Raw genomic sequence first — 21,830 nt, forward strand, 5'->3', positions numbered from 1 at the left:
TTGGTAACGTAACCTGAATGAATTTCCATGGAACGTGGTGAGAGGATGGGACACGCGAAAAGAAAGAACCCAATAAACCGTTCTGCGAATTTGGAGGAATAAGGATTTGTTTTCATCCCTTTTGTTGAACATTATGAGATGTGGCTGTTTTTTTTTTTACACCTTCAAATATTCCCCAGGGAATAATTAATTCACCTTAATGATAAAACTCAAGCCTCGTTATGGGACCGATATCTTTGAGTGTATGTGATGTGGTTGTTGACTCGGCATTTCACGTCCTTATTTGTTTATCAAATTAATGTATTAAACATTAAAATCTTAAGTTAAATGCCCTCATAATTTCCTACAAGCCAAGTTGACATAATGTTTGTCCAATCAAAACCCCAAGTTACAAGCATGTTCAATATACAGTTTAATATATGAGGTATAACACACATTGAATTGATTGATATTGAATTATCCCATTAAAAACACTGCTCATCTTACCGTCACTTTATCAATATTACTACATTAATCAAAACTGACTTTGTATATTATATAGGCTAAGTAATTTTAAAGGCGCCATGAAAATATTTATACCACAGACGCAGAATTTCTCATTAAATCAAATGACAGATGCAGCCTGAGATTCAGCAGCCGCTGCTCTCCTCAGCAGTCGCAATTTGTGAGGGAATAATTCTCCTGCGGCTCCGGCTCTGTATTAGAATAATTCAGCTCTTGCATGTACCTCCATTGGAAATAAGCAGAAAAAAGAGAAAATCCCCTGTTTTGTGTTTTGCTAAATCTTCCTCAAACCATCTGTTTGCTGCCTCTACCGCACCAGTTTGTGGCCGGCACGCAGCAGAGGTGCTGGCTCTGCTTGTCAGTTGCTGGTTGTAAGTTGTATTGTTGTAACAGCGTGTTTGCCTTCAGGAAACTGCCTCATAAAAAAGATGGAGCTCAGAGTAAAAGAAGAAATATAAAGATAAATGAAAAGTTTATTTTCTCCCCTCCGTGTCAGGGGGCGGAAGGACACCGGCTGCACTTTATTAGCGTGCTCCATCGCTCTCTTGCTTTTGTGTCACATGTGATACACAGAGCATGTGTGTGTCTGTGAGAGAGAGAGAGAAAGCGACGGGAAACAGTGCAACCTCATTTCTATCAACACAGGTTATTCCCCCAAAGGTTTTCCTTAGTTAGAGCTGCTGCGTTCAGACGCTTAGAGAATTGCGATGTAAATAAGAGGCATCATTTATCAATTGATTACTTGTCTCTCATATTCAGCTTCACTTCAGATGAAGCTTGATTACTTTTTCCTTTCATTTGAACTAAAGCAATTTAATCTTTAATTTTGCACTTTGATGAATTCAACAACCAAATGCACTTGACCACAGAGTGGAGACAATCTTTAATTACATCTGTAACTTCCTCCTTCCTGCGTGGAGAGTTAAAGAAATTTAATCCACTCAATAATCTGCACTTGCAGTCGGGCTGCACTTAGTATTTTATAGCTTTGGCATTGGCACACTTTTTTAGATGGCGGTGCTGAATTTTGCTCCTGCTCTTGAAAACATGCAGTCAAGCTTTGCATTATTGTTCCAGCAGAAGCAGAATCTACAGTTGGTGACAGCCGCGAGTGGCTTCAGGCAGACACACACGCGCACACACACACACACACACACACACACACACACACAGTTGAGTCAAAAAGAACAAGACAGAGTCGGGGAGGAGACAGGAGAGCAGCGATGTGTCATAAAAGTTTGAGAAAACGAGCACACAACTGTAAAACCAAACTATGATGCAGATGCACGACGTACACTTTCACCGTTCTTATAGCACAACACTCTCACCGACACTATACAGTAACAGTCACTGTGGTTTGTCAGATTGTCATAAATGGGTTGTTCCATTACCAACGAAATCACAGCAGGAGATGGGTTAGAAACTATCACAATTATTTTTAATATGTGAGCCCTCAGCCTGTCTGGTGTGTAGGAGTCAGGGGGAATCCCTCGGCAGAAATTGAATTAAATATTCATAATTGTGTTTTCATTAGCTTTAAATTACCACTGTGTCTCATTACCTTTGAATGAGCATTTTATGTCAACAGCTGTATTAGTTCCACTTATACGCCATGTTACACATGTACCTCTAGGCCAGCGTATGTTCTCACACTGACGAACAACATGAGGGCATATTTGCATTTCAAACCCTAGCCCTAACTTTAACCCCTAACCCTAACATCTCCTGAAATCCAGGTAAACTAAGCCGTTAATGGAATAATTGAAAACTGTGTGACACAAACGTAGTGTATGGATAAATATATACGGATTGATAGATCGCAAGAGAGGGTCAGAGAGGACGACAAATTCGAGACTCCAGCCGCTATATTGCGCTCCAGTGTTAATAATAAGAAGTGATGATCCAACAGAAGTGGAAAATGAATGAGGGAGAAAAAAATATGGATGCAAACCTGTGTTCGATAAAAAACACAAGAAAGATGATAATGAAATGGAGACGTCCCAGCTCAAAGTGCTTTAACACTGAAAAACAAGTAAACAGGAAACAATGCGCAAGCTGTGAAAGTGCTTAGTGTTGCTGAGAACGCATTTAAGGAATCACCTAATAAGGAGGCAGTTAAAAAAAGCAATCAACCAATAAAAAATATATTTGGAGGAATAAAAGTTCATAATAAAAACAGCATGTGGGACCAACCCCTTACATACAGTATTTGGGTAGGCTGTTCCACAGTTACAAAAAGCTGCGGCTCCATTTATTTTTACTTTTTTTGCGGGGTTAAGGGTCGTGCTAGAGGATTTAATGGCTGATACAGGAACATAAAGCAAAAGGGAATCCGAAGTAGGCCGGTCCTAAGCCCTAGAGAGCTTTGTATACTCGTAGAAGGACTTTTGCGGTGACTGATGTGTTCTCTCCTCTTTGTTTTGGTTTGCAGTCGAGCGATTCAACCAATCTAGAATTCTAGGTAGGTTGCGACCCCTCAATGGACTTTTTAGCAAGCACAGTAAAAAGTGCATTGAAATAGTGTATTTGAGTTGAAAGCATGGATGAATTTTTCAGCATCCTGTCGGGTCACGTCCTACCTCTTGTGGTGTTTCTGAGATGAAAGCATCAGTCACAATGTTCATATGGGACTTAAAACTTAAGTTGATCTTTCCTCTCCATAGACTATATATAAAGATGAACGACATAACAGCTCCCCAAAAGTGAGGCTGCAGTATAGGTCATAAACCCCGCCTCCTCCATGTCAGTGGATGGGACATGGACCAAAATAGACGTTTCAGTACATGTCGTCAAATAATTTGTTCACAAATATGTTTTTTTCGTCATTGTAGCTACTTATCAGTGTAGTGTTTGTTCAAGTGTTATTTTTTCTATAAGTTTGGTTTTGAATTAGTTATTTGATGCTATAAGAATGGGTGAAACATCTGTTGGGGTGACCTCGCAACAGAGGCTCCATCCTCTGATCGCTACTGTGCAGACTTCTAGTGAGGAAGATGGCAGCGTTGGTCTTTGTGATGTTTTGGCTTCTTTTAGCTGGAGATGGAGGATGTGTGACATCTGTCTTCATACCCAATCCATGGTTTTATGCAGGAAGTCTTATTCTTTTATATAACTTGAGTTTGTTTGTATTTTTATATGATCAGCTGTTCCCACCGTAAACGCACAAGCAGGATCATGTCGATGCTCTCAACCTCACGTGTGTTTACACCAGGAATGGATGGAGAGTCAATAGAAAACCTGCGGTTAGCTATAAATAGCCTCGCCTCAAATGCTGCTGTTGGCTGGATACTCCCAACGGTGTGATCAGCAGTCGGAGTGTCAGTGGTGGCCTGAGGCATGTTGCCCCTGGGTTCATGCACTGGTTATGGTCGAGCTGCTTAGCCCTTAGCTGACATCTTTTTCACACACAGTCACACACACACACACACACAAACACACACAGACACACACACACACACAAATGTACAAACACTGACGCCAAATGGAATATGACCTAGATATTGATTTACAATCTTTGTCGAACTAACCAGGAACATCAGAACAGTTACTATAAACATATGTACAATTTGCATCAATAGCTTATGATAGAGTTCTCCTGCTTGTGGCCTGTACTCATCACTGTGTTGTATTGATTCATTACACTCGTGCTGGATTCACAATAGACTCTGAACACATTTCTCTCCCTGGACCTTGATCCATATCCCGTATTCAGACACGCTCCTCTCTTCTGGTATAATTTCAGTCTAGCTTCCCTTTGAGAAAAAAAACAACTCTTTAATGTCACTGTCTTCAAGGTCCGAACTCGCAGATGGTGGCATAAATACTGTAGATAAATTAACATGAGAAGATGTCATTGAATCCTTCCCCAAATCCTGCAAAGTAAAGTTCTAGTAAAGTTGAGAAGGAGACAAATCTGGGTCAGGGACGAGGGGGAGCATCTGTTTTAAAAATCTAAAAAAGCACGAAAACCGTAGATGTGAAGCTCCATGAAAATAATACTGGTGTCGTCCTGCATCACATTAAATGCTATCGTACTGTATTCTGTGAAAAAATTCATGAAGTCAAATGATTCATCACAGCGCAATATTCAAACCAATGTTGCACAATGCACTTGGTTTTGTGTCTCAGACAACCACAGAAGAAGTGATTCATTCTCTGTTACTGACTGTAAGACCACTGCAGCTGATATTATCTGCTGTGTTTATGCAGAGGAACTGACAGGATGTTGTGTTTTATGAGTTCAAATATCAGGAACAACAGCACTGAAGGGAGCAGCACTGAATGCACAGTACACACTGTTCATAAAGTGTGGGACACTGTCTTCATGATGTATAAATACAGCACGTGTGCACATGCTTGATTGTGTACGCGTGTGTGTGTGCAGACATTGTAAGCACTGTATACCATAGATGAGTGATAGGGTTTCCCCATAAGCCGTTCTATAGGTCTTGCATTCCTCTCATTGGTGGGGTTTGATGTGTACAGACCTTTCAGCTAATCTGGGAAGAATGTCGTCTGCAGACACACACACACACACACACACACATCCACACACACACACACACACACACACACACACACACACACACATGTGTTCCATTAAGTCCAGATCTGCGTAAATAATATAACACGGAGCAGCTAACGTTACAGGTAACTATAACCCCACAGCTGTGCCTTGGCTTTACAGTGCCCCACCAGCCCGACCTATAAAAAGGCAAAAGCCAACACTCAAATCTAATGAGGAGACGTAGTGTGTGTAGGAGGCGGCAGATTTATTTTTTCATGTTGGATGTTGAGAGTAAAATCGAATTAAAATAATATATACCAGCAAATGTTCTTTCAACTTCAGCGAACATAGCAAGGTTATACGTTAAGCTACTTCACAGTTGAACAATAAAATACTATGTATTATTAAAGATTGGAAGTAACTGTGAATATTCCATTTGTAATTAAATATTAACTATATTGTCCTTGTGGTAAATTTGACCCCATTCATTTTTTTTTGCTTTAAAAGTAACACAATTGTATGTTTTCAAGTCCTGTACACAAAGTACTCATCAGCAACGGCCTTGAATAATGGTCTTATTATTTTCACAGCGAGTCTTACTGAGCTTAACTGTTCTCGGGTCTCTCTCCCCTCTCCCCCCTCCCTCCCATCTCTCCCCTCTCTCCCCTCTCTCCCCTCTCTCCCCTCTCTCCCCTCCCTCCCATCTCTCCCCTCTCTCCCCTCTCCTCACTCCCCACTTTTCCACCCACCTCTCCTCTTTCCCCCGTTCTTTTGCACCCACCTCAACCGCCACTCGCTCGTTGTGTCAAATGTTGTGTTGCTCCATGACATCGTTAGATCTTACTGTGTGAAGTGCCTTGAGCTAATGTGTGTTGGGATTTGACACTATGCACATCAGATTGTAGTGGATCCAATAGCGTGTTTGCTGACATCTCAGCCCCTCAGTGTGGCTGCAGACCACTGAATCGTCCGAGCGAATGTACCTTCTTCACCGCGATCTGTCAAAAGTAATCTGAAGCTGCCGCGTGCATCGTTATAATGAGTATCATGGAAATGTGTACATGGACATGAGTGTTTGTCACGTGGCAGGAGTCGTGCGAGACAGCATATCACAGCTTCCTCTCCCCACCCCTCCCCCCCATTGTTAACGCTTCTAGATCCAGACGACCATCATTGGGTCTGTGTGTGTTTATTGTCTGCCCGATCCGCTCGCGCTGATTGGCTCCATCCCACCGAGCGACAGGACAATGTTTGCTTTTGCTGTCTGCGCCGGGGAAGTCCCCCCCCCCCCCTGTCCTCGAACAGGCTACAGTAACTGATACAAAGTTCAGAGGATGCCAGTGTCTTCCTGGTGTGGTGCAGCATCTTCCTGTGGCTGCACAACAAAGTTAGTCAGAAACTGTGCAAACTGTGTATTATTTACCTCCACTGATCTCAGGGAGGATTACGGCAAAACGAACGCACACCCAAAATGTACTCGGTGCTCTGTTCTGGGCCGGAATGAGAGTGTGGTTGCTCGAGATTAAAGAGAAAGGAAAAGCGAGGAGGTTAGACTCAACTCGGTGTCAAGCGGCGATGTTAAACGGCTGCCAGCATCTGGTTTCGGTAGAAATATCACAGAAACCCAAAGCCAGCCAGAGAGTGAAAGAGAGGTGAAGAGGGTGAGAGTGTGTGAAGTGAGGGCTGCAAAACAAAAGGAAGGTGTCAGAGAACAAGTGTAGAGAACAATGCTCGGTGCGCTCGCAAACTGTTGTGAGCCGGCGAGTGAACGCGAGGAGTTTGGCTGTTGCTGTTCTGGGTGCCAGCTCTCCTAATGAGTCTGTCAGGGCCAGTTAGCGCAGCCGGGCCCGCCTGTGTCCCCTCCAGGCCACAGACAGCTGTTATTAGCCCCGTAATGGCATGCCACAGGGCCAGATTAGCCCTGGCACACTGGAGAAATATCAAACATTCACTTACTGCGGCTCCTTCGCTGGCTGCAGCAGCGATTCTGCGAGGCATTCATTTAGCCGGCGATGCTGGCAAGCTACCTAACAAGCCACGTAAGAAAAAGTCTCCAGTGAGGGATGCAGTTAGTGTACAGTAGCTGCTCCGCTAGGCAGAGAGGAAAAATAAATGTTTGGCTTCGAGGGAGGACGAGACGTAGCAGAACACACTATGTGGCTAATGAGGGATGTGGCAACACCACGATTTTAGAAGTCGAGGCCGATATCATGATAGATCCACGATTCTCGATACCCAATTCGATACCACGGCAAAAAAACAGAAACCAAACAATAAACCTCATTTACTTTAAAACACAGTATTTGGACATACAGAAAAACAACAGCGGCTATGTTGCCTTCAAGTGATAAATAAAAAGACTATTAAAATAGGATGTGTTTTCAGATATGGTACACTCTAAGTTTGGCATCGACTTGTATGAAAGTATCAGTTCTCGTGACATCCCTATTGCTAATTCTGACCTATTTGTTTACCTGGCTCTCATTGTTATAAACTGCAAAGAGAAAATCAATTCAAATGTGAATATTGGAAAAATCATAAAACTACATTTGCAGACATTGAAAAGCTGCTCTGCTGCTTTATGAGTTGTCGGCTGCTCGGGGCGGCTCCGAGCAAAGCTGTAAATGAGGGATCTTTCTGATAACGCCGTGTCATCATTATGCGAACCATATTGACAAGATGGCCGCGGCTGTCTACTCATCTGTTTTCACCTCTCATAACGAGCAGAGGAAATCAAAACCATACACAGCAAGAACACGCTCCCGCTGCACCGGGAGATAACCTGCACTGCACACAGGCTGCGATGGGCCTACGCCATTAGCTCTGCACACTGTTAACACATACAGGGACCTGCTCTGCAGAGATTGCTGGGGTGTAAATCCATTTTCAGACCGATACTTCTTGAATATCTTCAATGCATATTATGTTATACAAGCTCCTGCATACATTGCCTTGTGTGTTCAGGGTAATCAGTTTGCATACAGGCAAATAGACACGATCTGCAAAAGGTCTTTTATTGGTGGTTTCACTGGAAAATGATTGATTTGACTGGCTACAGAGGCAAAGTGGAAACATTCCGTTGGTTCAGGGACATTTTCTCACTTTAACTGTTAAGCATAGTGAAACAATGAGTGTCTCACAACACAACCAAATGAAGCGCTGCCCATGAACGTGTTTGTGTCTGTGTGATCTGTGTCTGATAGAAATGTTTAAAAAAAGAAAGCGAGGGGAAGAGTAAAAAAAAGAAAAAAGTGTGAAAGAGAAATTATATTTGTTCTCATTAGCAGCTCAAGTGTGGCAAAGCCATTAAGCACTTTACGGCAGGCATGTGTTTTTTTCCTCTTATTTCCAGAGCCCGACAGATGACGGATGATATCAATTTAACGATATGAGCCTTTTCCTAGATGATATTGATGTCGATGGATTTTCACATTCACATGTATTTTGTTTTCTTTATTTATAATCATATTTATTAAATTATAATTGTTGAAACTGTCTAATCTGAAACCTCAATAACATTTCTCAGTAATACGGGTTTGATGACGACATCTCAGGGATTACTACCAATATTAGAAATATTTTATATATATATATTGTTTTATATATATATATTTAAATCTACCGATAAATTGGTGTCAGATTTTTTTTTACAATTTAATATCGGTATTGGCGGATAAATTAAAATCAAGGAATCACAGGAGTGAAGTGAGATCAGCAAAGTTCAGAGAAAAAGAGACGAGGAGTGAGATGGAGAATCAGATTTGAAGTGAACCCTGGGATGTGCCGCTGCTGTGGCTGTGAACCCCACTGAGCAGCACCGTCGCTCCCCGGCAGAGACCACTTGTTGCGAGTCATTAGCTTCCCGGCCACAGAGGGCTTTGCCAGCGCTCTGTCAGGTTGCCTCATGCAGCTGAAAGTCACACGGGGAAGTATGAGCAGGAGCTGGCAGCCATAGTCCCCCACTGCACTCTAATTATCAGCTGAGCAGCGCATAGGAAGAGGGAGTCGCTCGGGAGCCTTGGCTACCAAACACAACAGCTTAGTTCCATTAGTGCCGCTGACGAGCAAACCTCATCCAGTTATTATGTGTGGTACCTCCCCATGCGGTGATGTGATGTAACGTGGCAGATAGTGTGCAGGGGCTTTGTGATTTGGTGGAAATTTATGAAACGAAGACTGTTAAGAAAAAGGGTCATCATAAAACAAAGTGTGCAGCGTCTCTGCGGCTCCGCTGATTGATCCCGGCGCTCGGGACAGGGAAATAAAACTTAAGTGACTTTGAAACTCAATTTGCTGGAAACCAATTAAATTCAGATCTGTGTCTTTTCCCTGTGATTTTACTACTGGGCTCAAATCCTGGTGAAGTTTCACACTGAATGTTTCTGTTCATCGAAGAGACTAAACTTGAAACCTCTGTCTCCTTCTGACCCTCCAGAGCAGATACGCAGCCGCAGATCGAGGCGTGAGGCTCTACAGTTCCCTGCCCATGCGCCCAAACCCTGACGGCAAGAGACTGCCCTCTACTGGGGTAAGAATCATCTCTCTCTTACCCCCCCCCCCCCCCCTCCTCCACCCCCCCCATCCTCCCACCCCTTGATCTCACCCACAGGTACCAAAAAAAGAAACATTACAACCCGCGCACATCCAGTGAGAGGCACGGTGACACATCAGCAGCCGTGTAGACTTTGACATTTTTAGTATTTAATGGACTTTCCCAACACAAGTGGTAGCTGGGAATTCCTGTAATTGAAAGCTGAACGGCTGATAAATACGGTCACAGATATCTGACATGACACTTCCCTCAACCACCACGACTCCTCTCTCATCCTCCACCACCGCCACTGCTGGCTCTTCCCACGCCCACTCTGAGAGACCTGCTCTGTCCCCCCCCCCCCCCCCCCCACACCATGATTGGCCACCGCAGGGCTCCCAGGAAAGCGCCTGTCTGACTTGGTGGTTTGTGCGGTGGAAGCTTTTCACAGAAGCGTGTAGCTGCAGCTGATAGGATGGCTAACTGCCTCCTACTGTATTAACACGGACAAAATGTGGCTTTTTTAGACACAAGACCTGTTTTCAAAAAGCATGAATGTGGATTAAGTGCCAAATTATTTAAATATTATGGGAAATTCCCTCTATTTTACATCTACTGTTGAGAACATCAAAGTCTTATAATTGTAATTGTTCATAGAGATGCTTGGAAAAAAGAAACAGATAAAGTTTATTGAAGTTCAGTGATGCAGCACTTGTAGTACTTCGACTTTGACAAAGTGCTGGAACAGTCGCTCTACCTTGTTTGTGAAACCGCTCTTTCATTTTCATTTAAAATATAAAAAATGAAATCTTTTAGTATTGTGAAAATCATAATTAGAATCTCGCTTGTCCTGCTTTTATGCATTAATGTAACAAAGGAGGGGGGGAGGGAAATGAAAGAACAAACGAGCAAAAAGAGAGAATTTAATTTCATATGTCCTCCTTTTTCATGTTTCACTTCATGCCGCTGCTTTTTGAATTATCTCTCCGCTGCTCCGGGCTCAATGAGAGGACGAGTGGGTGAGCGAGGGAGAGACAGAGTGAGAGAGGCACACAAAGCTAAAGCTGCGTAATATTGTTGGTGCGCACCTTTTTTTAATTACAACAGAGATTGTATTGATGTCTCAGGCCACATGTCCTAAATCATTTATCAAGGGGGGAGAGTGCTAACAAAGCATTTCTAAGAAACCCATCCTCTCTCAGGGGCTGGAAATCATACGTTACCTAAAGTGAATATTGTTAATGCCGCTCTGTGGAGAAACCCACTAACCAATCATGGGAATGACTTCCTTGTCAGGTAGTAAAGATGTATCCACTTTCATGAGATCCTCTGTTAAACCAGTGCATCTGAATCCACATGCATTTCTAAGGATACATCCATACTACTACTACATTTCCGTATTTCTGCTGCATCCTTCGGTAGATCGGGTCACAGCAGCGCGACTAGAAATTCAGAGACTCCAAATGCGGCCGACGAATTAAAAAAGAAACGAAGGCTCTACCGGGTGGAACCGGCCCAAAATGTCCACTGATACATTGCACTTCACCGATATATATTTTTAATTAAATCAAACGAACAGCTCACGGTACACATGTTAAAAAGACGAAGAACTTTATTGTCTGTAGCTCTGCTGCCAGGCGACGGCTGTAAGGGGCGGGGTCAGCTGGTGATGCAATAGGAAGCCTAACTCATCTCACCAAAACGCTCATGTGGACAGAGGTCGTTTTAGTTTGAAAATGCAGTTTTCAAAGAAATGCTCAGTAGTTTGGATGTAGCCTGTATCCACTACTTCTACTTGCTTTGGATCTGGAACATCTTAAAGATTAGATCTCCTGCATGTGCCGATTAGGATTCATATCACACACAGAGACAGTTTGTGCTATTTTCACTCTTTGGTTTTCCGTCATTTCCTTTTGTCTGTTATTACCTGGCTGTGCAGCATCGGTACATTAGCACCATGCAGCTACAGGCTGCGTGGAGAGGAGGAGGAGAACATGAACCACTTAACATGCAGGAGGAAACCAGACGTTTTTCCATTGCACTTATCAGGTGTTGTGGTAGAGAGCAAGTGTCAAGGTGCAGTAGGTCCCTGCAACCCCCCCCCCGCATCTCCTCTCACCCATCCTCTCTTCCTTCCTCCCCTCTTCCTTCCCCTGCACACCTCCTTTTATTTTCCCCCTGATCTTTATCTCTGTCCCTCCCTCACCTCCCCACCACCACCACTCACCACCATCGGTTCAGTTAAAAGTGGGCTTGGCACTTCCGCAGCAAACCCTTCCATGCACTCACAAACACACACACACACACACACACACACACACACACACACACACACACACACACACACAAACAGACACACACACAAACACACACCACCACCTCTTTTCTCTCTCTCAAGCTATAACCTCCGACTTCTGCTCTTCACCTCTGTGTTTCCTGTCAAGGTGCACTGCCCGCCTAACCCCCCCCCTCCCCTCAACCACCGGCTCTGCCCCCGCAACCTTTTTCCTTTTCTTTCTTTTAACATCTATAATGACTCTAAATGCCACCAGTTCATTTTATTAAACGCTCAGTGCAGAGGACATGACCCGCGACGCCGCTCTGCACCGATCTTGCCGATCCCTGCACATATTCAAATACACGTGTGTGTGTGGTCCAGCTATTACTGAGGGGGAATTAAATCAGTTTACTCACATTATGGGGACTTGTCACGTGTGTGTTTGTGTGTGTCTTTCTTTAGTTATGAGTTATAACAATTTTGGTTCAATACCATCATTGTGAGGACATTTTGTCTTGTCCTCACAATTTCAAAGGGTTGTTTGATTTGGTTTTAGGGTTAGGGTTTACAATTAGGTTTAAGTTAGGGTTAAGCATTTAGTTGTGATGGTTAAGGGAAGGGGGGGGGTAGGGAATGCATTATGCCAATGAGTGTCCTACCTAACTACCAAGAGACAAATGTGTGTCTGTGTGTACTTTGACAGATGTCTTTGTGAGGACCATATAGTAACTCCCTCAAAAACTTGTCCCAGGGCACTTTGACATCCGACCCTCCGATTAGTGGACGACCCACTCTACCTCCCGAGCCACAAACTGACCCAATACAACATTGCTGAACAGTGCTTGACCTCAAACTATCCACTGGTGTCTCAGGTATAGTTTTGTCATCAGTCAGTATCTGCATCTGCATCGAAAACTGGCACAGTGACACAAAATAGTGAAATATGTGTAAAGTGATGCACATGGACTCTCAAAGCTGCTGGATTGGAAGTGTGTTGGATGAGCGTCGGCGTTTTATTTGCAGGGAGTCAAACACTTTGAGCCAACACTGCACTTGTTGTTGTTTTAGCTCCACTCTCTTGACAGTGATGCATCGGTTGAAGGTTCAGAATCTGCTGTAGTGCAGAGATGACAGCATTGTTCAGGACTCACTCCTCTTTCTCTCGCTGCATCTTTCGCTTGGTTTCTAGATCTCTCCCCCTTTTCTCTCTCTCTCTCTCTCTCTCTCTCTCTCTCTCTCTCTCTCTCTCTCTCTCTCTCTCTCTCTCTCTCTCTCTCTCTCTCTCTCTTTTCCGAGCTGATTTGGAGGCTTGCATAGTCAATTATGGAGGGAGTGAGATATGGTGTGGGGGCTCCAGCTTCCATATTTTGGTGTGATATTAATATTGCATGAGCACTATTCTGTAGCGAATATCTAAGAGACTGCCTATTAAGGCAGCAGCAGGAGAAAAATGTGACACACACACACACACACACACACACAGTCAGAGAGCAGGGGTGAATCAGTCAGGATCAGGCGCAGGTTGTTATAATTAGTGTTTTCCAGATTTATTTTGGTGGGATAATAAGAGTGACTCATTTTCCTGTTTAAGATGTCATGTTTGTTTATCTTGACATGGTTCACATCACACTATACAGTGAGCGTGTTTGATGTTGCCGAGAACTGAGGGAAGTTCCACTGTAATTGTGCTAACAATGGAATATTTGAACACGCCAACGGAATAAACAAAGAAAACTGAGACACAAAACAAATGCAAACAATGAAAAAAACACAATGTTAAGATGAGTGTAATATTGAAAATCAGGAGTGATCTGATGACAGGCTATTTATTTTATATTTTTCCGGCGCTGGGTGGGTCTCAGTGATGCATACAGTAAATGTCAACAGGCTGAGCAGATCCCCGGCGATGACAGAAAGCCTCTGCGTGGACAATTTTGATTGCAGAGCGGTGGTGACACCGGAGGGCCTGTGATAGACATCTCACTACACCACTGATTCTCATGAGCCCCTGATATTAAATTAACACACATTAATACCATAGGAAAACATAAATGCTCACTATGATATCAGTTGGGTCCTATAAAGTCAAATATACTTTTAGTTTCCTGCTCAGTTAGATAATATTAGTTTTTTCAGTTTTTAATTGTTTTCTTAAAGTCAGTTGATGAGCGAGAAAATGGCAAACGCTATATTTTTATCAAAATAGTTAAAGGTTCATTGTGTGCAATTCAGTGACATCTAGTGGTGAAGTTGTATGTTGCAGCTGAATACCCCTCACTTCACCATCCCCTTGCAAACATGACAGAGAACCTGTGGAAACATTCAGTTGTCATAAAAACTCAAAAGCTGTTTAGTTTTTTCAGTCTAGACAACTGTAAAAAAACATGGCGGCCTCCGTAGAGAGGACCTGCTCCTGATGTAAATGTCTTACAATGTAGCTATTTGTAATTAGCTGTTGATGAAATCCCCCCCCACAAAAATTGGATGAAATCCAAACTTGTAGTGGTAATTGACTGAAAAATGTACTATAGACAGTGTGATAAAATATCCTAACTGGATTTGTTTGTCTACAATAAAGATTATTATGTTTTTCTGAGCACTAACTGCTCTCAGCTTTGCTCTGGATAAGTTCAACTGTACCACATTGTCCATGCTGCTTCTGAGTAAACATCTATTATTCTCACTCGAGCTGCCAAACCAGGCGGGCTGCTGCAAATCTCCCTCATATCTAACATAATAATCACCAGGCACAGTTTCTCTCACAGGACTTGGACCTGCGAAACACGACGATGAGGTTTCCCAATACAAGGTTTCTCGTCCCGTAGTAGGTTTGGACTGGGCATAGTCGAAAAGCCCAGAAGGCCTTGGGCCCACGGGTGGACACAGACAGTTAGTCTGGAGCCCAGAAGTCGAACAAGTCCTCGATGACCTTACAGAACCAGCTGGAGTTTAAAGTCTTTAAAGAGGCTGATTCTCCACATTAATATCATCGTCCATGCCTCAAAGAGTCTGGATTAAGACCCCCCCCCCCCCCCCCCCCCCTCGCTGAAATCTAACAAATGTGTGGAAAAACATGACAGCCAAGGCCAATGTGGAGAGAGAGAAAGAGAGAGAGAAGAAGAGACAGGAAAATAAGGGGGAAAGAAAGTAAGGGAATCTCACTCCACACCCCCACACTCCTCCTCACCCGCCACCCCCACCCTGCCAGTTATATCAATGTAGTTGGCTTTCTCTGAAATTCAAATGGCAAAAGGAAGAAGAAGAAGAAGAAGAAAAAAAAAAAGAAAGAGCAAAACCTCTGGCTTTGCAGGGGTGGGGGTGTTGAAAATGAGAAAAAGACCTGCCATCTATGTATTAGTGCCCTGTAAATATTACATGAGATCCACATTCACTCAGTTGTTTGGCATTACTTCCACTGGATGGGTATATTATTTTAGAAACCATGCCTTGTTTATGGAGAGGCCTGACCTACTTCCAGGCTCTCTCTCTCTCTCTCTCTCTCTCTCTCTCTCTCTCTCTCTCTCCCTCTCTCTCTCGTTACCGCTCTTTCTTTCTCCTCTCCTTCTCTCTCTCTCTCTCTCTTATTCCCCCTCAATCTGCAAAATCTCAACCGCTCGTCCCTGCTGAACAATTACAAGGCAGCGAGACCCAAATGGAGATGTTTGTAGAAAACAACATGTGTATAATTAAGGTTTAATGAGCTCTTGTCAGGGTGGAATGTGCAATTAGATTGGTAATAGAAAATTCAGCCTGAGCGTTTCGTGGCAGGGGCTGGATGTGGAGTCAGCATGGCAGTGAATGAAACAACAGTGAATTATTTTGAGCCATATTGACAGAAGTGGATGGAGCTGGATGCTGCATTTAGATTTAAATACACGTTGAAGTCCCAGATACAGAAAGACGGGCTTCTGGCTTTTTTTCACAGTGGTGCTCTATTGTGCGTTTTCAAATCACTGTACTTGTGCACAGCAGGTTGGTTTCTTGGTAAAACGGTTCTTAAACAGCAAATTATCGTATTTGCTTTACCACCGCAGAGTGACACAAGAGGAGTGATTCGCATGGAGAGGGTCATAAACGTCACATTTGAACATATATAAAAAGGGGTCAGCACGTTTTATAAAACATAATATGATTAATAGAATTTGATATTAACTGTGGTGAAGTACCACAAGGAAGGATGGCCCACATGGTTCTCAACGTGCAGGAATGATTTGTTTAAAAACCCAAAAGAGGCTTGTGACCACTGAGTTATGGCGCTATTACTGTTTTATCATGCTGAAATTCTTATTGGCCGCGCTCTACTCATGATGGAGGTAGTGTGCTGTTGATGTAGTCAGACATCTTATTGTGGAGGGTGAGGTGGTGGATGAAGCGGGTCAGAGGTCATGTCTTACCTCTTAGCTAAAGTTCTATTCGTCTAACTTTACCTTAATTACTCAACCTTAACACCATCACAGTGAGCATGTGGAGCAAAATTCTACAAACCCTGGCATTTTACATAATTGGGCGGTCTTATGTGATGAGATCGACAGACTCTCAAACACAACTGAAAGAATCTCTGAGGGTGATGTGTTGTATGCTGTTTTTTTATTTTAACCCAAACAGGCCTCAGATTGCTTCATGGTGTTTCCCTCTGTATAAGTTTGTGCTTTTACTGTTGCAGAGACTCAGAACTTTCTCCACCAGGCCCTGTGTCTTTTTTAATAAGACACTTGTGAAAAAAAAAAAAAACGTATCTCGCTGCTCTCTTTTTCTCGGCTCTGGCAGTCTTTCTCTTGACTTGGTGAAATTGCTGATTGCGGGTCTGGTGGAGAAGACGATCCACACACACACACAGACAGAGAGCGAGAGAGAGCGAGAGCGAGAGCGAGAGAGAGAGAGAGAGAGAGTGAGAGAAATCGTGTTTGGCTCTTTCTGAATTACTTGACTGGTCCCTGAAAGAGAGGGCCCTTTTGTTGGCTTCCTCAGGGACTGCCCTTGAAAGGCCCCTATTGTGTGGTAAGCACTATGATATAATGCAAGTGGATTTAATAGATTTGATGGAACACACAGACATGGATATAAAGCCCTCATGTGATGGGAAGCAGAGGAGAACTACGTTTAAAGAAATTAAATGTTCTGATATTACAGGAGCTTTCATTTTAAGATAAATATTATTGATTGGCTCCAATCGACTCACCAAACCCACTGCTTTCATCTTCAAAGCACAAACAGTATGTATTTGGAATATTCTTTTGTTTCAGATTTATGAAATCGTTTGATTATCCGTGTCTGTGGTTAAACCTGAGTTGTGCTGGAAGTCAGTGGGGAGATGGTAGGGGGGGGGAGCTGAATGTCAGCGATGTGTTAGCTTTGTTTTCATTGTGTTAACAGGAGCACAATGGTGCGATTGTGTGGCGATCTGAAACCCTACACCTACCCAGAGCTTTGGAGGGTCAGAGGTGGGGGAGATGTGTGCGTATGTGTGTGTGTTTGTGTGTGTGTGTGTGCGTTTCTGTGCCTTCACCCCGACTAACCATGCATTCTGAAAGACCAAGAAACCGAACAGTAATCCATCTAAACCATTCTGCTCCACCGGCTCACTCACATACCAGATCTGCTCATCCGGAGTTCGTGTAAAACACTCTCATTTTCCACATATAAATTATGTGTTTCTTTCTTTTTTCATTTTTACCTCGTATTCTGTCTCATTATTCTGAAGGTGCCGTTCGAGGAGTGGCCTGCCTCTTGAAACCCCTCAGTGTGATGGACAAGACCATAAAGCGAGCGCAATAAACCTGAGATGAATGTTATATCTTAACACCGATAGAGGCAATTAAGTCCATCATAAGCGAGAGAGGGAACACTCTTCTCTGGGGACTCATTCACTTGCATGGTTTAACATGATCCCCGGCTAAATGCCTTATTTTATTTCTCCTCTCAGCTCACAGCTTACAGTCAAGCACAAATTAAGCTGATGTGTTTTCTTTTTCACACAATTTAGTCTTTCTGTCTGATCTGTCCTTTTCGGTGGTCATGTGACTCCCTCCTTCTCTCCCGCTCTCCCTTTCTCTCTCTCTCTCTCTCTCTCTCTCTCTCTCTGTCCTCCCCATTTCGTCGTATTTGTCATGGTAATGTAAAAAATCTCAGCTGCTCCAATTCATTTTGTGCTCTTTCAGTCGAGAAAGAAGGGCAATTCTGTTTCTCCTCAGTAGTTTCTGTGAGTGGAGGTTGAAATGTAATGAAGACCATATTTCATCTGCGTGGAGTTATATGACTGGGCGTGGCCGAACAGGTCTGTAATGGGAAAATAAATATTATGGAAGGTCTAACTTTGTTATCTTTATCTCGCCGGGATCAATGTGTGTATTATTGGATAGGATACATTACACAAACATGTAGGCATGCACGCAATGTGCGCACATTCGGGGCCAGGAGCGTAATGCAAGCACGCTAGCGTTGTGTATACAATGTGCAAGCGTGCACGTACATAAGGAACACATAAAGGTGAAATACACAATGCAGCAGCAGAGATATCCACAAATGTACACAGGCAATCCATATCTCCTTTACAGCACACCATCCCCCATAGCCCTTGTGCTTTGGTTAGGTTTGTGTGTATGTGTGTGCGTCTGCGTGTGTGTGTGTGTGTGTGTGTTTGTGTGTGTGTGAGGTTGCCAACGCGTCATTGAATGCTCTAATGACCACAGTCCTGACACAGGTATTTTGACTGCTGCCTCTTTCCATCGGCACAATGACTGACATGTGATTAGTTACGCAGGGGTGAAAAACTAGGGAGGCGCACACTGGTACCATGAAAAGAGACGGGGGGGGGGGGGGGGGGGTGGTTAAGTCCTCCTCTCTCCGTGTCTCCTGCTTCATCTTTCTTCCAATCTAAAACGTCCCTGACTGCAGTTACTGGTTGTGCGATTTTGTATTCAGTGCGTACAGTAAAGCACAGCTGGGCTCGCTGCGACCTTATGAGAAAAGCCTCTTGTGAAGATCACTGCAGGTTAGTGGTGCTGTAGCACAGAATTCAAACTAACTGCTGGAGCAGGGAGATGGAGTTGATACAGGGCTGATCAGAAAAATGCTTTTGTCCGAGGCAGAGATGCTCTGCTGCTCTATTGATGTACTGGATTGTCAACTGACCGGATTAAATACAGGTCTTATCTATTCAAATGAGATCCAATGAGAAGTTAAACAAGGGAAAATTTGAGCAATAGCATCCAGACTACTTTGTACTGGCAGTCACCCAGAGTTTTAATATTCCAACTGGTACTTCAAAATATCTAAAATGGATCAGCACAGGCCTGTTTGACTTTGATATGGAAATAAAAAGTTTAAAAATGTACGGTGTATTCCCAGATTTGATTTAATAATAATTGGTGGCAAACAGAAGAGTTTAAAGACAACCTTTAATAAAACTAACTGAGATTTGGAGCAGACCTTCAAGCTTCCTGAGAGTTTGTTTCATAAACGTGCTGCATGGAAACTGAACGCTGCTCCTCCATGTTTCGTTCGGGGACAATGAGCAGACCTCAGCAGCAGATCAGAGATACTTTGGCCTTAAACCATCCATATGTTTCCAAATCCTAATTTTCTCAAACTTCTACACAAAGTTTCATGATATAATCATCTAAAGGAAACTTTGGGTCTTTGTTCGAAAGCCTTTGAAAAGCTGCGTTTCTGATGTGTTCCAGTCAACAGTTGTTCTGTAACCTCTATGACTGTGGTGCACTTCCTGCATCAAACTGACATTGGTTTGGCTTTACGCAAACACAAAGCTATTTATAGCCTCTCCCGCTTTATTCTCTCCCTCCCATTCGCTCCCTCTCTCTATCTCTCTCTCCCTCTCATGTATTTGCATTTGTGCTATGCAAACAGGAGTCTGGTGTCAAGTGCGTCAGTTGTGCAGACCTTGCTTGTCCCTTTTCTTTCTCGAGCCTCAATCTATAGCTCTGAATGTTTCCCCCCCTCTTTCGCTCCTCTACTCCATCTCACTGTAGCTTTCCACGTCTCTCTCTGTTTCTCTGTCTCTCTAACCTTCACCCCCTCCCCTCCCCCCCTCACCCAGCACCTCTCTCCCCCTCTCTCTGTCTGTGTTTTCCTTTGCTCGATTGTTATGCTGTAGATTTGACCGCTATGATTAATGACCTCAAAGCCTCAGGAAAGCAAACAGAGAGACAAACCTCCCATTTTCTCATACTGGACGTCAACTGTTCACACCGAGCACACAAGGACTTCTGGACTACACGATCTACACGGAGTCAGAGGCGTGAGAGAGAGACTTCGCAAAATTTCATCCGATTACTTCAAACAACAGCCGCCACCTGACAGACAGACCAGCTTCCACTGACTGTAAAATCCCCATCAATTATTCACTTACACTTTCTTTATATTTGTTAAACAATGGCGTCATGAACAACTTGAATTTTTGATTTTGTGTATAGATACACTGGTCATCTTGCTCAGGTTCAAATGAGCCATTCTTAAATGTTTCATGACAAGTTTGAGTTCCAGGAAACAAATGTGAATGTGACTTTAAACTTCCAAAACCAATGTTTTATCTATTACAATATTCACTCGATAGCATTTTCTGGCAGATGAAAGTCAACGCTAAGAAATTGCTCCAGCGTGTTGGCTAATGTACAACTTACTCTGTTTATGTATGGATAATCATATGTGGTAGAAGATAATTAGTGAACTCTAGGGTTTACCAGTGGTCAGCTTTAGGCCGTGCTTCCTCATATTCCCAGAGCTTGTGCTCAGCTAAGCTAATTGAGTATAGCTTCATTTTTACACTACGGACATGAGAGAGGTAGCTCTCAGCAAGAAAGTAACATTTTAAACCATTCCTCTCGACTTCAGAGACGATTGAGATGATTAAACTGTGACTGACAAGTGGTGAATTCACTCTAAGAGCTAGACAGCCTTGTAGAGCTTTAATTTAAGGTCTTGCAGGGATTTCTTACCAAGGTCTCCTCCTCTTTCTGCACTTCAGCATATTTATTGTATCTTTAGCTGAACGGACATGTTTCTAACCACCTTGATTTGGATAGTGTTTGTTATTCTAAAAAAACCTTCCCTCTGTGACTCCTTCCCGTCGAGCAGCACACCACATCTTTGACACCCTGGATACTTCTTTCCCACTCGTTGCTCATCCCGATCTGGTTTGAAAATAACCTTTTTTTCCCAGACACCATCGCATCGTGCACAATGTGATTAGCACGGAATGTAAAATCATTTCCAAGAGCAATAAAGAAAGTGATGTCATTTTCATTGCAGAATACAATGACTGTTCTTCCTGCAAACTAATAGTGCTATCAGAGAGAAGTCATTGCACCGGTAGTAACAGTTCCATTACAGGCTGAATGATAACTTAGAACGGGGCCTTGAATTGAATAATGATGCAAGGAGCTGCCTTTGTGTTGTAGTTTGTTTGCTTTGCTGACAGTGTCATGTGTAAAGACACCAACACAAATGCAAGAAAATGGCTTTGAATTTGAATCTGCCTATAATTCACCTGGAAAATATTCAAATATCCAATAAAAAAAAAATCCTGAAAGGTTTCGCATCGAAGGGCATAGAGTACATACATTTAGTGCATGGAAGCTACGGCTCATTAGATGTGGTGAAATATGGCTTCGGAAAAAAAAATATGGCCCATTTTCGGTCCCCGCCCACAGCTTGAGAAACCCAGGTTACTGTATTCGCATCCATCCCATTACTTGACCTTACAGTAGCAGTGGTAATTTATCTGGGACACTACGAGCTGTCTCGAGGTGTGTTTTGTTTCCTCGTAAATGGCTGGTGCCAAATAATGTCAGCCGGAGAGGCAGGGAAGGCCTTTGGGAGCATGTGTGAGTGTGTCCGCCTGTGTGTGTCTGTGCATGTGTGTGTGTGTGTTTTTGTGTTTCAAGCTGCGGCCTCTGGCTGTGACCCCGGTGTTATTCACACTACAGCCAGAATAAGCACTCCATTGCCACTACTGCTGCTTCAGCCCTCCTCTTCTTTATCTCTCTCTCTCA

The 21,830-nt window shown here is 43.3% G+C and overlaps 1 protein-coding gene across 6 annotated transcripts in view; it reads left to right on the forward strand.

Annotated features, from left to right (window-relative positions):
* The window catches only part of tox2 (TOX high mobility group box family member 2), a 95,672-nt gene that overhangs the window by 26,779 nt on the left and 47,063 nt on the right, over positions 1–21,830 (forward strand). For 4 of the 6 annotated variants that reach the window (XM_062405913.1, XM_062405886.1, XM_062405929.1 and 1 more), the window contains exon 2: positions 9,447–9,539. In XM_062405913.1, coding sequence (XP_062261897.1) covers positions 9,447–9,539 — 93 coding nt within the window. Of the gene's footprint in view, positions 1–9,446; positions 9,540–19,659; positions 20,161–21,830 lie in introns of those variants that run through there. The other 2 variants (XM_062405904.1, XM_062405921.1) reach the window with 2 other exon arrangements.

The sequence above is a fragment of the Platichthys flesus genome, chromosome 2 (genome assembly GCF_949316205.1).
Source record: "Platichthys flesus chromosome 2, fPlaFle2.1, whole genome shotgun sequence".
Classification (NCBI taxonomy): domain Eukaryota; kingdom Metazoa; phylum Chordata; class Actinopteri; order Pleuronectiformes; family Pleuronectidae; genus Platichthys; species Platichthys flesus.